General features: G+C 43.4%; 1 protein-coding gene across 2 annotated transcripts in view; it reads right to left on the bottom strand.

Annotated features, from left to right (window-relative positions):
- Window positions 1-14,053, bottom strand: part of GALNT9 (polypeptide N-acetylgalactosaminyltransferase 9) — a 161,035-nt gene that overhangs the window by 100,809 nt on the left and 46,173 nt on the right. For both annotated transcript variants that reach the window (XM_064466496.1, XM_064466497.1), the window contains 2 exons: window positions 4,881-5,047; window positions 2,538-2,712 (listed from right to left, as the gene is read on the bottom strand). In XM_064466496.1, coding sequence (XP_064322566.1) covers window positions 2,538-2,712; window positions 4,881-5,047 — 342 coding nt within the window. The remainder of the gene's footprint in view (window positions 1-2,537; window positions 2,713-4,880; window positions 5,048-14,053) is intronic.

A 14,053-nucleotide genomic window follows, 5' to 3' on the forward strand; every position in this document is an offset into this window, starting at 1 on the left:
GCCTTCAGGGGAACAGGTCAGTAGAAAATCTCTGCTCTGCGCTAATACATTTCAACACCTGAGAAGCAAAAAAGCAGCAATTAAGCACAGCAAAATAAATAATTCAATAGTTCATTTGACCTGCCAGGTTGTAGAGGGTTTTTTTAATATCCTACCAGATTGTATTTTAGTTTCGAAGAAGTGTCCCTGGAGAGTAATGCTGTGAGAGCCTGTAAAATGCTATAGTGCGGTATAAGGCAAAAGCTCACCCATAAATGGGGCAACTACTGTTTAAAGAAAAGTTTTTTTGTTGTCAAAGTCCTGAATATTTCATGAGGAAGTGATGAAGTCCTTCTCTGATTCTTTATGAATTAATCTGCCAACTGATTAGGCAGGTAAAGCAGCCATAGATTAGAAAACTCAAATTGTGCTGCAGGTACTTGACTTTTAGAAGGAACACAAACCAAACAGAAAGCTAATGCTCTTTTCTGTGGTAAAGGAATTGGCTTATTTTTAATTGCCTCACAAATAATCCATAGACAGCTTTGAGTGGGAGCAATCCATGTAGCCTCTGAATACATGAATACGCATCGAAAATGGAGGGAAATATTCACGCAAGATGAGACTTAGTAGGAGAAAAGAACAGCAGTACTTTAACAAGACACTCCCGCATGACCACCAAGTTTATAGGGTTATGGCCCAGGGGGAATGCTAACCTGGTGGGAGAAAAGGAAGCAGTCCAGGTGGAAGGACTGCCAGTCCCTCCTAGTAAAAGAAGATGAGATGAAAATTAAGATGACAGACAACTGCATGGGCATACGAGGACAGAATTAAAACTGGGAGCAAACAGGTAGAACAAGGTTTGAGGTGGCTGTCAGCAGCCCCAGAGGTTGAGGGGAACAACAGGAGAAACACTAGACGGGAAAGCTCTGAAACAAAGGGGTGCACGATGCTTCTGGTGCACGTTTGCGATCCTCATTCAGCCTCAGCGGCTACTCCAGAAGCCAAGTGGTCTCAGAGCAGCTGCGCAGCCGGGCTCAGCACTACTGCCGAGACAAGCGCACTTGTTGAAAGGGGCGTACGCCAGGGAGGATGCAGAAAGCGCCAGCACTTTATCTCGGGTATACACACACACGCTCTCATTTACTGAGTAGCCTGGGTCCTTGCTGTGCTGATTTCAACCCTTTCTGATATTAATGCAAAGCACCAAGGTTAAAAAAAACCCCAACCCAAACGAAACCAAAATGAAGCACAAAACCCTTTCCTGCTTACTGACACCACTGCCTGGCTTCTCTGGGTAGAGAACATCAGTAGGATCTCAATGTCCTTTGTGGAAATGACAACTAAATTCTCTGCAAGGCTCGGAAAGCTGCAGCGTGGGCAGGACAACCACTGGGAACAGCACCCGGAGCGTGCTCTCCCCGGTCCCTGATTCTGTCCAGTAGCTGATACTACCCTACTACATGAACATTTGCAATGATTTGAAAGATTTAGATGCTTTCAAAGTAAATAAATAAATTAAACCAGCTCTTAAGCTTCTAGAAAATTACTACAACTGATATTAGAGTCTTTCATAGTCCTGGGGAAAAAAACAGGGTGAACATAAACCAGGTGAACGACAAGACATATTTTATTGCATCTTCCATCTTGTAAAGATATTCACGAACATAGAAAAATAAACACTCCACTCCTTTGCAATTAAGTTTCTCTTTGGTTGTAAGTACAGCTATTTTTAGTTTTAGTTTGGGGATATATCCCAGAACTGCAGAGCATACTCAGCTCCACCATAACTTTGCATCATCATTATCAAATACCAGCCTATCTTTGGAAAATACACATTTTACATACTTAAGATCCCAGCAGCCCTTTTTCAGCTGACTGTACATATCAGTTCCTTCAGCCCCGACTTCCAATAATGCCAAATATCGGCCACTAAGTGATGCTACAAAGATTTACTCCAGCTGCAGATCTGGCCCATTAAGCCCAAATCTGTGCTTGCCACAGTCGATACCGCTCCCTTGCAAAACAACGGGGATGAGGAAAGGCGTGCTAATTTCAAGCCCCATTAGAAATGCAGGATATAATTCACTGTTTCCATCAAATGTAAATGTAAGAAAATTTATGAGGAAATTAGATTGGTATTCAAATTTCTAAGAAGAAATGGTAGGAAATGACAAGGAGATAAAACAAAGTACTTGAAAGCATGCATCTGCCTCCAGCCCAGAGTCTCCTTAATGGTGTCTCCCCATTTGAATGCTTTGGAAGTTTTGTATTCGTTGTGGTTTAAATTACTTCTCTCTCCACCGAGCTGTACTAGAGCAGGCACAACAGCTCTTTCTACGCGTCTTGCAGCCATTGCAGAAGATTGTCGGCAATGTTGCAATAATCAAGAATATTATTCACAAGTAATTGCTAATGTGATAACGCCAGCCTACAGCCATCTCACCCCTACAGTTTTTCAGCTTCCCTGTTGCTGAGCAAATCGCCTTCGCAGCCGCTGGGACACAGAGCACAGTGTAACGGTACGGCTCTCCCGGTGGGAATAGCCAGCAACTTACCAGCCAATGTTGAATTCAACGTGAGCATCGAAGAATCCGACAACAGGAGAGGTTGCCGCTTTCCAGCCTTGGATTCTGGCTCGAATCAGTCCTTCTCGTTTATTATTGCGCACTATTTTCACCAGACCCGGGTATCTTTTATTGACGTACTGGTCCAGATTAAATTTTAGCTCAACTAAGGACAAAAAAAAACATACAAATATTCAGAGTGAGAAAAGCCTTGCAACATTTTGCTTTGCCTTGATTTATTCTGCAACAGAAAGGGAAAGAAATCCTTAAATACTCCTAAACCATCCTAAAACATCCTAAGCCAGTCTTGCAGATACAAACCAAGCACCACAGCTGTGGCCTGGACCAGTTCCAGGGGTATCAGCTCAGCGAAATTCTCTACGTATCGGAGCAGTTACTGTTAGACTTGCACAGGTTTCGTGTGGCCCGATGGATCTGAGTGCTGTTCTGAAGAAGTAGTTTGTCTAAATATTTTTACATAATTACTATTCCAATTCTCTGATGGTTTGCATTAGGTTACGGCTGGCCTCGGGAGGAGCAATTCTGACCTTACGGCAGTGCAACACGGGAGACTGGTGATTTTTTTTGGTTTTTCTGATTTATGCTATTCAGTAAGAGTTTGAAAAATAACCTCAATGGATTTTCGGTCAAGACCTAATTCAAATCAGAATTAATTTCCCTTAATTTTAAGGGTTTTCCCTTAAATATAATTAAGACTCCTCAATACCAGTCTTCTTCCCTGTTGAGCTAAATGGATATTGAACATTTCAGATAGACTACTTCTCTTTTGTTCATTTTCAGGCATTCAACGACAGATGGAGCAGAACTCATTCAGTCCTTTATTCAGCTTCATTTCAATAGGCTTATAAACACGCAAATTACCGAAATGGTCTCGGTATTTTTTTTGAATCAATCTAGTTTGGTAATTCATTTACACTGCAACTTATTCATAATGAGGCTTTTACTCAAATATATTTATTAGGAAAACTGGTAGAAGCTTCCAGGACATTAGAAGCCTCATTCTTCTGATCTATATTACACAGTAGAATCATTATCATGAGAATCAAAGACCTGATAAATCTCCAGTTATCTAGAAGAATGACAGAGAAAAGCCATATAAGAGTTCACTGAGAAACAATGAGTCCAATTCTCCTCTGTATTACATTGACTCAGACACTTTGCAATCTCACATAATCACTCCGCAGGTTACACTGCCATAACTGAAAGCAGAACTGGACAAAAGGTTTCTTAAATCTATAGGTTTTGGAACTTATTTTTGTCCTTAGTGATTTGTCCTCTCAACGTTCCTCTCTCTTTGGGGGTCTCGAAGAGGAACAGCAACTTAAAACTGAAAGATTTAAAGCTGTTGATCTGTGGAGGAAATGCTAAACTTAAGTAAGCCTTATTTTAACAAATACAGTTTGAGAAGCCTAAAGTATAACAACTTAAAACACAATGCTGTTAGTCGCCTGTATCCGAAAAGCCCTTCAAACCTGACTGTCCCGTGAAACACATTGATCAATAGCACCCTGCACACCCATATTTTGAGTTTTGATGGCTGTAACGGAAGTGTTATTTTCACGTTAACAGACCAGATGACCTGAAAGTTGCATGTGCTTTGTGCGCATTCTGTTTCATTCTTATAGTTTAATTTACTCCCTAACTCAACAATAACAAAAACCAAACCAAAACAAACAAAAGAAACCCCAAAATAATCAGACTCAAAATCTGATATTATCAACACCTGTTTAAATCATGAAGCAGCAGAGCGTGCTGCCTTGTAAAAGAGCAGGAACTATCTTTAAGGAGAATCTGTAGCCCCACTTTTCCTTGGAAGTAAAATTTAAACTTCCAGTCTATTAATGATGGTATTCCACTGGGTCTGAAAATTTGGAGAATAGTGTCATTTCTATATTAAGGTTGCCTACACAAATATCATTCATCTTGTGAGGATTTCAATGAAACCAGCAGGGTTTATCCACATAATGTTTATTTATTATACAAATAGTTAATATTTACTCACAGCTTTGTGCAAGTGGCTCAGCCAAGCCTCTCATCAACAAACACAAACTCTTGTAAATTCTGCTGACTTCAGTAGAGGTACCTTAATTTATACCAACTTACGATCTGGCTCATTAGCCATAAATCAGTGGTTGCAAGGACGACCCTCCTCCCCCAGCTCTTGGCATACAGAATGACTCAATGCTGTTTCATCCCAATGTTAAAAAATAAAAGCAGTTCAGCCAGTAGTGACCAAACCCCCGCTGATTTACATTTCATATCCGTTGCCCACACACGACACAGTACTCAGAGGAAAAGTTAACGTATGTTCACCATTGTCACTGTTGTCATCGACCAGAATGATCTCCTTGAGCAAGTGCGACGGGGTGTGATTCACAACGCTGTGCACGGAGCGCAGGATGACAGAGAGCGCCTCGTTTACAAATATAAAGACCACGGAGATCTGGGGCAGGTCATCCGCGTAGGTCATCTGTTTGCACCTGGAGAGGAGAAAGAAAGAATTGAAACCCAAGGAGCCCTTGGGAGGTAAAGCACACCGAAGAGCATCCTCTCCTCATTGCTCTCCAGCATATAGAGACTTACAGGCTTTGTTCTTTCTAACCCCAAAGAAAGATGTGGTGAAAGCTCAAAAGAAGCAACATAGCTAGGAGCAGCAAACTTTCCAGCACTTCAGTAGACAGCAAAGTGTATCTGCCTGCACACAGACTTGTGGCGGCTCTCATTCTCTGGAAGGTTAAAAGCATCTCTTGAAAACCAAAGGAATATGAGTGGCTTTTCTCAAAAACAACCTGGAGAAGGCCCACAATGCTAGAGCCCGTCTATGCTCCCAGGGGAACCGTCAGAAGGTCTGCTCTTCACTCATAATTAGATCTCATACTTTTAAAACCAGGACCCCGTCAAGCAAAGTACAAAGAGCACTCGCCACCCTTTCTGGTTCCGCAGTTGTGCAGCAATAACAAATGGATGACTTTGTTTGTACAGGCATGCACTGGCTGAAACATCTGCAAAGCAGATCTGCTCCATCTGAGACGTCACCTCGGGAGGCGGCTACATCCAGAGATTCAGAATTTCCTTTCATGCTTGCTCACTGCTGCATATAAGTTATCACCAACCATTCTGAGAAGAAAACCCGAAGCCTGGAGAAGTCTCCCAGCACAGAGCAGAGCCTCTGCTTCCCAAGCCCCCAGCCCATGCCCCTCTGTAACACCATACTGCCTTATTTTAGTGGAATTCTCTCCCACTAGCAAAGATGTTAACTTTAAAAAATTACTGACATGTTCTCACAGTCAAAAGCCATTCAGAATTACCATAGCAATTACTGAACCTGCTCTCTAAAGTACCGCTAATGATATCACAGGAAATGACTTTTCCTGCTCTTATCAAACTTCCTGACCTCTTTCCTCATTACTTTGGCATAACAATCACTTTTTTCCCCCACTATCAGCAGTCATGGGATGGGGAGGGCGACAAACGCTTGACTGGTGGGTAACCTCTGGAAATCAGTTATGAATCCTACTAAAGTGCAATTATTCATAATTCCTACTCATCCCAGCACTACTTGCTCAGAGACCTGAGTACTTGTCATTGATTACAGTGTTACCATAGCTACTTACTAGCAGCTTGCTGGTGGCCTGTACCATACAGAGGACCCCTGTGTAAAAATTCTGGCTAAGCAGCATTCTTACACAGTCTAAAAATAAACCTTGAACAAGGACAGAGTTCTACGGGAGGTGTGAATGCTCTGACACAGCCTCCTTTTTGAATTTCTTTTTGAATGTGATTTTCCTTTTGACCACACCAACATATCAAAGAAGTCCATCAGGAACACTTCACAAACAGGAATGAGCCATCAGCTAAAAACATAGACCTTGCAAGATTTCCCTTGATGAGGGACACCTTTGAAATGACAGCAATTTGTTCCAGAACCTCACTTGTATCAGCAGGACGTAACAAATTGCGTCTCAGTAAATCAGACTGACACAAAAGCAGTGGGTGCATTGCTGGTGGAAGGGAGGCAGAAGAGGGAGCCCACCCCAGGTCATGCTTCCTGGTGGGGTCCTGCATCAGCACCCAGAGCTAGCAGGAAAGAAGGGAAGCAAAGGAACCACGTAGCTGAAGTCCGGAGACAGCAAGGAGGTTGTGGCAGAGGAGGGGAAGGAGGAGGAAGCGCAGTGTGAACGAGAGGACAGTCAAAGCAGCGCTTCCAACGTAGAGGGACAAGCAGTCAAAGGCAAGGTAGGGTGAGCACAAAGGTCAGAAGCAGAGAGGCATGTGTGGAAGGACCCAGGTACCTTGCCTAGGAAAAGACGGAGGCCCGCTGAAATAGTGCAAGACCCCAGCGGGTCTTCATCTTCTGATCAATAAATTTTGCTGAACTTTTCTGGAGTAAAAAGTGCTTGTTTTATTGGTGAGTGGACTGAAACACATGGGCACCCAGCCACATGGTCCTGTCCAGACTGAAAAGTTGAGTACAGCTGATCCCGTTATTCCTCCATCCTCCCAGTTACATTCTGAGAAAATTAGTATTTCTAATTCAAGCTTAACCTCCACTTTTGATTTATTTGTTGTCATATTCAATCAATGCATTATTAGCCTAAGTGTGACTCCACGGTCTCACTGGGTCACAGGACTTTGCATACCGTGGTTCTCAATGATTACTGATACTGTGGGGCATCATGGACTGTTTTGATTTCGTTATCCCACCTGCATTAAATCATTCCTGTCACTTCTCACTGCAACCTTCTTTTGACGGTCAGGTCCCCCCTTTCTCTGTTAGCAGGACGTAGTTGAAAAACTGCATTATGTCTGCATTTGGAAAGAGCACTCCCAACCATTACATTTTAGAATACCCTGGGTAACCCCACTGCAACAGGAACATCTACACTAGCAAAGGCAAACCTCAGAATTTAGCAGCGGTTTAAAAGCTGTCATAATTTTATATATTACTGCAAGGACGAAGAACAGCAAAAGAAGCTGCCCATCTGAGTAGACTTTTCAAAGTACAGCAGTGATTTAGGAGTTCATTTCCTGCAGACTTCAAGTCAGCCTTGAACTCCCATCTCCTTAAGTCACTTCAGAAAATGAGATGGGTGTACTAAGGTAACCAGGAGAAAGTACTGGTCCACTAACTGTCGTGGTTTAACCCCAGCCGGCTGTGCGTGACCCCCACACAGCCACTTGCTCACTCCCTCTGGGTGGGATGGGGGAGAGAATCGGAAGGGTAAAAGTGAGAAAACTCATGGGTTGAGATAAAGACAACTTAATAGGCAAAGCAAAAGCTGCACATGGAAGCAAAGCAAGGAATTCATCCCCTCCTCCCCACGGGCAGGGGGTGCTCAGCCATCCCCAGGGCAGCAGGGCTCCATCACACGTAACGGTGACTGGGGAAGACAAACCCCATCGCTCCGAACGTCCCCCCCTTCCTCCTCCTCCCCCAGCTCTACATGCTGAGCCTGACGCCATGTGGTGTGGGACAGCCCTGGGGTCAGCTGGGGTCACTGTCCCGGCCGTGTCCCCTCCCAACCCCTCATGCTCCCCCCAGCCCACTTGCCTTGGCTCTGTGCAAGCCCTGTTCAGCAGAAACAAAAACACCCCTGTGTTACCAGCACTGTTCCCAGCACAAATCCAGACCATAGCCCCACACTAACTACCGTGAAGAAAATTATCTCTACCCCAGCTAAAACCAGCACAGTAACAAGCACTTCCGATGGCGTGCGAAAGCACGAGCAGTCCCAGTCAAGGGGCCTTCCCTTAAAAATCAGTGGGTGCAGCATAAGTGCTTTGTTGGATTGTCGCCCAAGTGCTTCCCAATGTATTCTGTAATTAGATACCAGCCACAGCAATTTACAATTAATACTTCCTTCATTCCAAGAAACTCTAACCAGCAATTGACACTCTGAGCCAAATAGTGACATTAGCAAGTCACGCGCAAGGATGCTCTAGCATCAAGGCACAGCTGGGCCCACTGTCACCTTACAACGCCTTTGCAGCTCCGTTCTTGGCAGGCTGCTGACAACAGACCGAGTGCATCGCAATAGAACATTCGGTCCCTTGTACGCAAGGTTGAGAAAGTCAGGGTGTCAGGAGGACGCGCAGTCCTCTGTGGCGCAGCCCTTGATTTTGGCCCTGGTGCCTGGCAGGAGGAAAGAGGTGATTCCAGAGAAGTCCCAGGGAAAGCAAGGCCATAACAAGCCTATTGGCTTTCAATAAGACATAGGGCATCCTCTCAGAAAACGGTTGGAGCAGCAGCCTGGAAACAGCGGGAAAGCACTGGACAAGAAATCTGTGAGCTAATGATGGAAGAGCTTAACGTGGCACTAGTCACTTTTATTATTTATTTTGAGAAGGAACATTCTTCTCAAGGCTCACTCTTAAAGCAAGGCACACTCTGATATGCTTCAGCCTGACCACCAAAAGGACTTTGGTAAGAAATCATCCATTTCTGGCAGCCCTGATACGGTGCAGTAAAGTGCCTGGGTGTTTAAGGCAGCCCTTCTCAGGGAGCAGAGGCTTGGCTGCCCTGCTTGGGAAGCCCTCAGCACCAGCACTACGCCCAGCACTCTGCCAGGGAAGGGAGCTGGCTACCACCGTGGTCTCCACTTCTCTGCGCTAGGTCTGGCCGCAGTATGAACACTGGCAGCTGCGTGCTGGAGGACAATTACAGTAATTGATAGCCAGATCTTGGCTTCATTAACATCTGTCTAACACCGGTGAGTTCGGGAAGAACTTAGAACATTTATTTGATCTCTGTGGTAGCTAACGATGGTCTAAGCTAGCCAGGCATAGCTCACGTTTGATATTACTGTGATTCTAAATTAGCACTGAACCGTCGTCAGGTCTCACAGTGCAGAAGCAGCAAAGGACTTCAGCTCTGCGTGAGAAGCAGTACCTCTCTCCAGGGCAGACAGGTATGCTGTAGGGACACCGCTGGATGCATTCAGGACCTGCGATTCCAAGCGAAGACTAACGATGCCACGGCTAATCATTTCCATGAACCAGCTGAGGATGAATTAGACCTGATATGTGAAACAGCCCTTCAGGCCCCTTTGTACAACATGCCAAGCATCAAACCCGAGGCATCCTGCTGTTGTCTTGGGAAGAGTCTTTGAGCGTTCTTGCTCTGTATTGGCTACTGCAGAGCTTGGCCGGCGACCCAGAGGTATTTCCTTTGTACGTGACAGAGAGCTCGATGTCAGATCATTTTTCTCTACACTGGAGATGATTTTCACTCATTCTTTCCCTTGCATTGAACTGGTTCCTTAAATGAACATTTCCCAGCCAGCCCCCTGAGCCCCATTTTGAGCGCTGTCTATGCAGGCATGAGAAACCAGGAAAGGCTCTTCGGTTGGCACACCAGAAGCTTGGGAAAAAAAGTCATGTACTAACACAAAAAAGGTCACAGATTAGAAACTGGGAGAAGGAGAAAATAAAGGCTTCTCCGCTGCACATAAGCCAGCTCATGGCAGCCCTGTGAGCTTGTAGGCAATAAAGGGAAGGAAATTTTCTTTTGCCTGAACCCTCATTCCTCGATAGCTGTATTTACTCTGTATCTGACCCAATGGAAACATGTGAAGTCCTCCTTTTATCAGAGCTCCTCTTAGAGTCCATTTGGGCTGCACTATTTTTTGTGAAGGGGTGACACTACAGCCATGCACGTAGTCCCGTGCCTTACCAAGGAATGGAAAATCTTTCCTGCTCTCTTTCTCCTGCCTTCTCTCCTGTCTGCACATTTGCTAAACTCCCAAAATGAGTTTTGCTTGCAGACCTTAATATACTGAGTTTGGAAATGGATTAGGCAATGCATTTAGAGATTTCTGACAGCTTTACCCTTCAGGAAGAAATGCAAACAAAATTAAAGCTGCTTCATGAATCTTTAAAGTATTTAATACAAGATATGTTTTTCCAATGAACCACTGGGATGGAGATGACTGTGGGTTTCTCTCCTTCACAAACTTGATGAAATTCCTGGGCATGAAGAAACCTCCTCTGCAGTTCTAGTACAAAAAACCCCAACCCTGAAAGCTGCAGAATGGTCTGTGTTTGTGTTTTACAGCCGCAGCAGGGGAAAGAGGCAGACCAGCACTTCATTGGGTACGTGATCAATGAAAGGACAAAGATAAATATTAAAAAGATTATTGAATCCTTGCTCATTAATGCTAACAAATCACCAGGTCAATGTGTGTTTTGAACCCAGTTAAACCAAAGGCTCAGAGTAATCTTACATACACGCTTACCTTTTAGTACCTAAATGCTGCTGTGACTTCCGTAGGCACAGACGATTTACAACAGCTAAATCACTAAATTTAGTAGCTAGTTCAATGCCTGATTTCTTTCTCCAGAAAACGACCGAGGCTTTGCAGCTAGTGCTGGATGTAATAGCAACTTTTCAGACATGGAAATAAACCAGCATTACATTCTTCTTCCATATTGGCACAACAGCGAAAAAAGTGACAAGAGGCAAACATCTCCTTCCGCAGCACGGGATTCAGCGGCTGACCGGTCCGCAGCAAAAGCAATGACAGGCTACAAAACTGATTAGCTTCATGGATCATGAATCTGTCAGGCAGAGCGCTCCAACTCCTTCCTAATTAATTCTCATTCTAAATAGAAGGTGTTAACGGTATTATAACATACTCTTTGTAGTAAGGATGGATTTTTCTGCTGTATTCAAAGCGGGGGATGGGGGGGCTGGGGCTGAAACCAGTAGATTTTTTGAGTCCCAGACTTGATTTTACTTTCTCCTCCTGTTTTGCAGCTCAAGGACAGCATTACTTAAGAATCATGTAATATAAATGCTCACAACTGAGAACAAGGGAGCAGTGGTACAGAACACCGATGCTCTAGGTATCTTGAGCGAAGCAACCCCCTGTATTTACAGCTAAGGTAAAAAGAGAAGTGAGAGTTGCTTTCAGAAAAAGCCTAGAAAACCTGGTGATTCCAGAAGATACCTTTTTACCAGGGCTATTTCTTCGCAGTCTGTGTTGCTTTATGGAACAGCCTTCACTTTGATTTACCACACAGAACAAAAACCAACACCACCTCCATTTTCCTGAATTTACTTGGGGAAATGGAGATACAAGATACACTGCAGTTCTTGGTGCTGTAACTTGGTAGTCTAGGCAGCTTCAAGAAGCTATCAACACTGATAAGCAAAGGGTTTGGTGGGTGAATTATCTCCCTTGAGTGACAGCTGAAGAAATTGGGGTAGCTTTCCCTCCATCTCTGCAAGCACTGTAACACTCCTGTCATCATTTGGACACTCAACATTAACACTGACTTCCAGTATCCATCCTTTTTTTGGTTCCTCAGCAAAGAAAGTATTTGCCAAAGCAGTGAAAGCCAATTTTGAGCTCTACCATCTGATTCTTCTTGAAGGAACAAACTGAATGATGGTTTTGCAAGAATTAAATGCAATGCTGAAGAAACGACTGCCCTTTCTATTGCTTGAGAGATCATCTTCACAGCGTGCGTTATCTAAAACGCTCCTCTGTCACGACTTTACAGCCTGGAAATGGTCAACTTCCCCGGCTAAGTTCTACCTGTCTTCAGTTGCTCCCTTGGCCACACTCCAAGCCCTGTGCCCTCAGCAGTTATACCTGAAGAAGAAATTCATTGAAATAAAGACACCTCCTCAACTATTCCTGAGTACAAACTGCATCTGTTCGTCCTCCCACAGTGTTTCAGTGCTTCGTATTAAAGGGGAGTCAGGGGAAGTTAACTTAAATAATTTCTCCTCCAGCTTTTCTGGTGCGCAGTGATGTTGATGGTCATTTTCAGGATTATAATAAACTGAGATCTTAAATCTACTCCACACCATGGGAATTCCCAGCAGCTTTCCTCTTTTTTTGCATGTCTCTTTGACAAACATTTCCTTATTTTGCATCAGAAGTCTGAAGAAAGAAATCACCCACCTTCACTAGAAAGAAACAGGCCAAATCCTTGTTTATGTGCTAATCTCAAACACTTCCTGTATCAAGGGAAAGTGTCCTTTAATATCAACCAGAAACAAATCATTGCGAGATGCCGTGAGTCTACCAGCACACGTCTATCTGCTCCTGGGAATTTCCCACACTCCCAGGCTGAACAGTTTGACATCATGCCTGTAGGATTCGCAGAATGAAGAACAGCAGCAGCCTTTTTAAAATAAAATGTCTTTTATACCTTATAACTCTCTCTTCTCTGTCCTATTTCCTACAGAAAAGAGCAAATTTAATAAGTCCCGTAATACTTCCAGGAAGGAGAGCGCCCTTTCAAGCTGGGGCACAGGCAGTTCTACAGGTAGGATAAAGCTCCCCATGAAGATGCAATAGTACACATGGGACAAGTGTTTCCTGAGCATCAGGAATTCATTTTTGTCCTTTTTCCTTTCTTTTTAAATTCCAGGCCAGTAAAACTTGGACTAATTTGTCTGCACTAAAAAAACCCCAACACATTGGGTTTTCTTTTGGTTTTTAACATGTTTCCTGCTCACCTTGTCTTAATTCCTCCCTTCTCTATGACAGATTATTTTATGTGTATGGCAGAAAGCCTTGAGAACTGTCAGTAAGTGATGGATAGCACAATATATTTGCATAGTTAGCACAATATATTTGCATAGTTAACACATGCAACATGAAGATGGCCCCACTAGTAAAGAATATTAACCCTTACATTTAAGATTATTAGACTCTTCAAAAGTAGCTGCCACACACAGAAAATAAGAGGCCCTGTATTTCAGCGAGCTATTTCTGGCTTTCCTCAGGCAAACAGTACCAGAAACATGCCATCATGTCTAATAGTCATATTGATTTATATATACAAAAATGCTAAAACTAGTTCCAATCAATTTTAAAACAAGCCCCTTTATTAACATGAAAAAACAGCTGAAAGCTCATGCTCAGATGTTTCTGTAGTACAAAGTATTTGTCTTTTTTTGGTAACTTAACTTGAGTCACTAATATGTTTTGAAATACCGTCTGTAAGAAATTTCCACTCTATCCCCTAGTGTGCCCATTCAGATCTGCCCGTGGCTGTATGCATGCTGCATCACAAAGCATTAGGCTGATTGGAAATTAATGGAGAAGCTGAAATCGCCTTTCAAATGCTTTTCAAAAATACCCAACGAAAATGTATCCCCCATGAGACTTTATTTTTAATGGTGCTGCACTTTCAAATTTAAGGAAGAGCCCAACTAAATTCCAAATGACACACATTCTGCTCAATTTTAGGTGGTTTAGCACTAATGGCTTACTTAGATTTGTCAAGTGGTTCTCCAGATTTCTGAACGATCCTGGTCCCTGTGCCAGCTGGATTTTTATCTTGCATGATTTAAAAGTAAAAACTAGACAAGAGTTGTCTTAAAAAAAAATTAAACATAAAGGTGGTCTTGCAAAATTCTGCTTTGAGACTGGAGAGCTCTTTGAACTTGAAGCTAAGTGAAGTGTAAACATCAGTGAAAACAATGAAGTGATACTAAATAAAGGCAAAACTAAAGGTATTTTGCTAGT

Source organism: Phalacrocorax carbo, chromosome 15 (genome assembly GCF_963921805.1).
Source record: "Phalacrocorax carbo chromosome 15, bPhaCar2.1, whole genome shotgun sequence".
Classification (NCBI taxonomy): domain Eukaryota; kingdom Metazoa; phylum Chordata; class Aves; order Suliformes; family Phalacrocoracidae; genus Phalacrocorax; species Phalacrocorax carbo.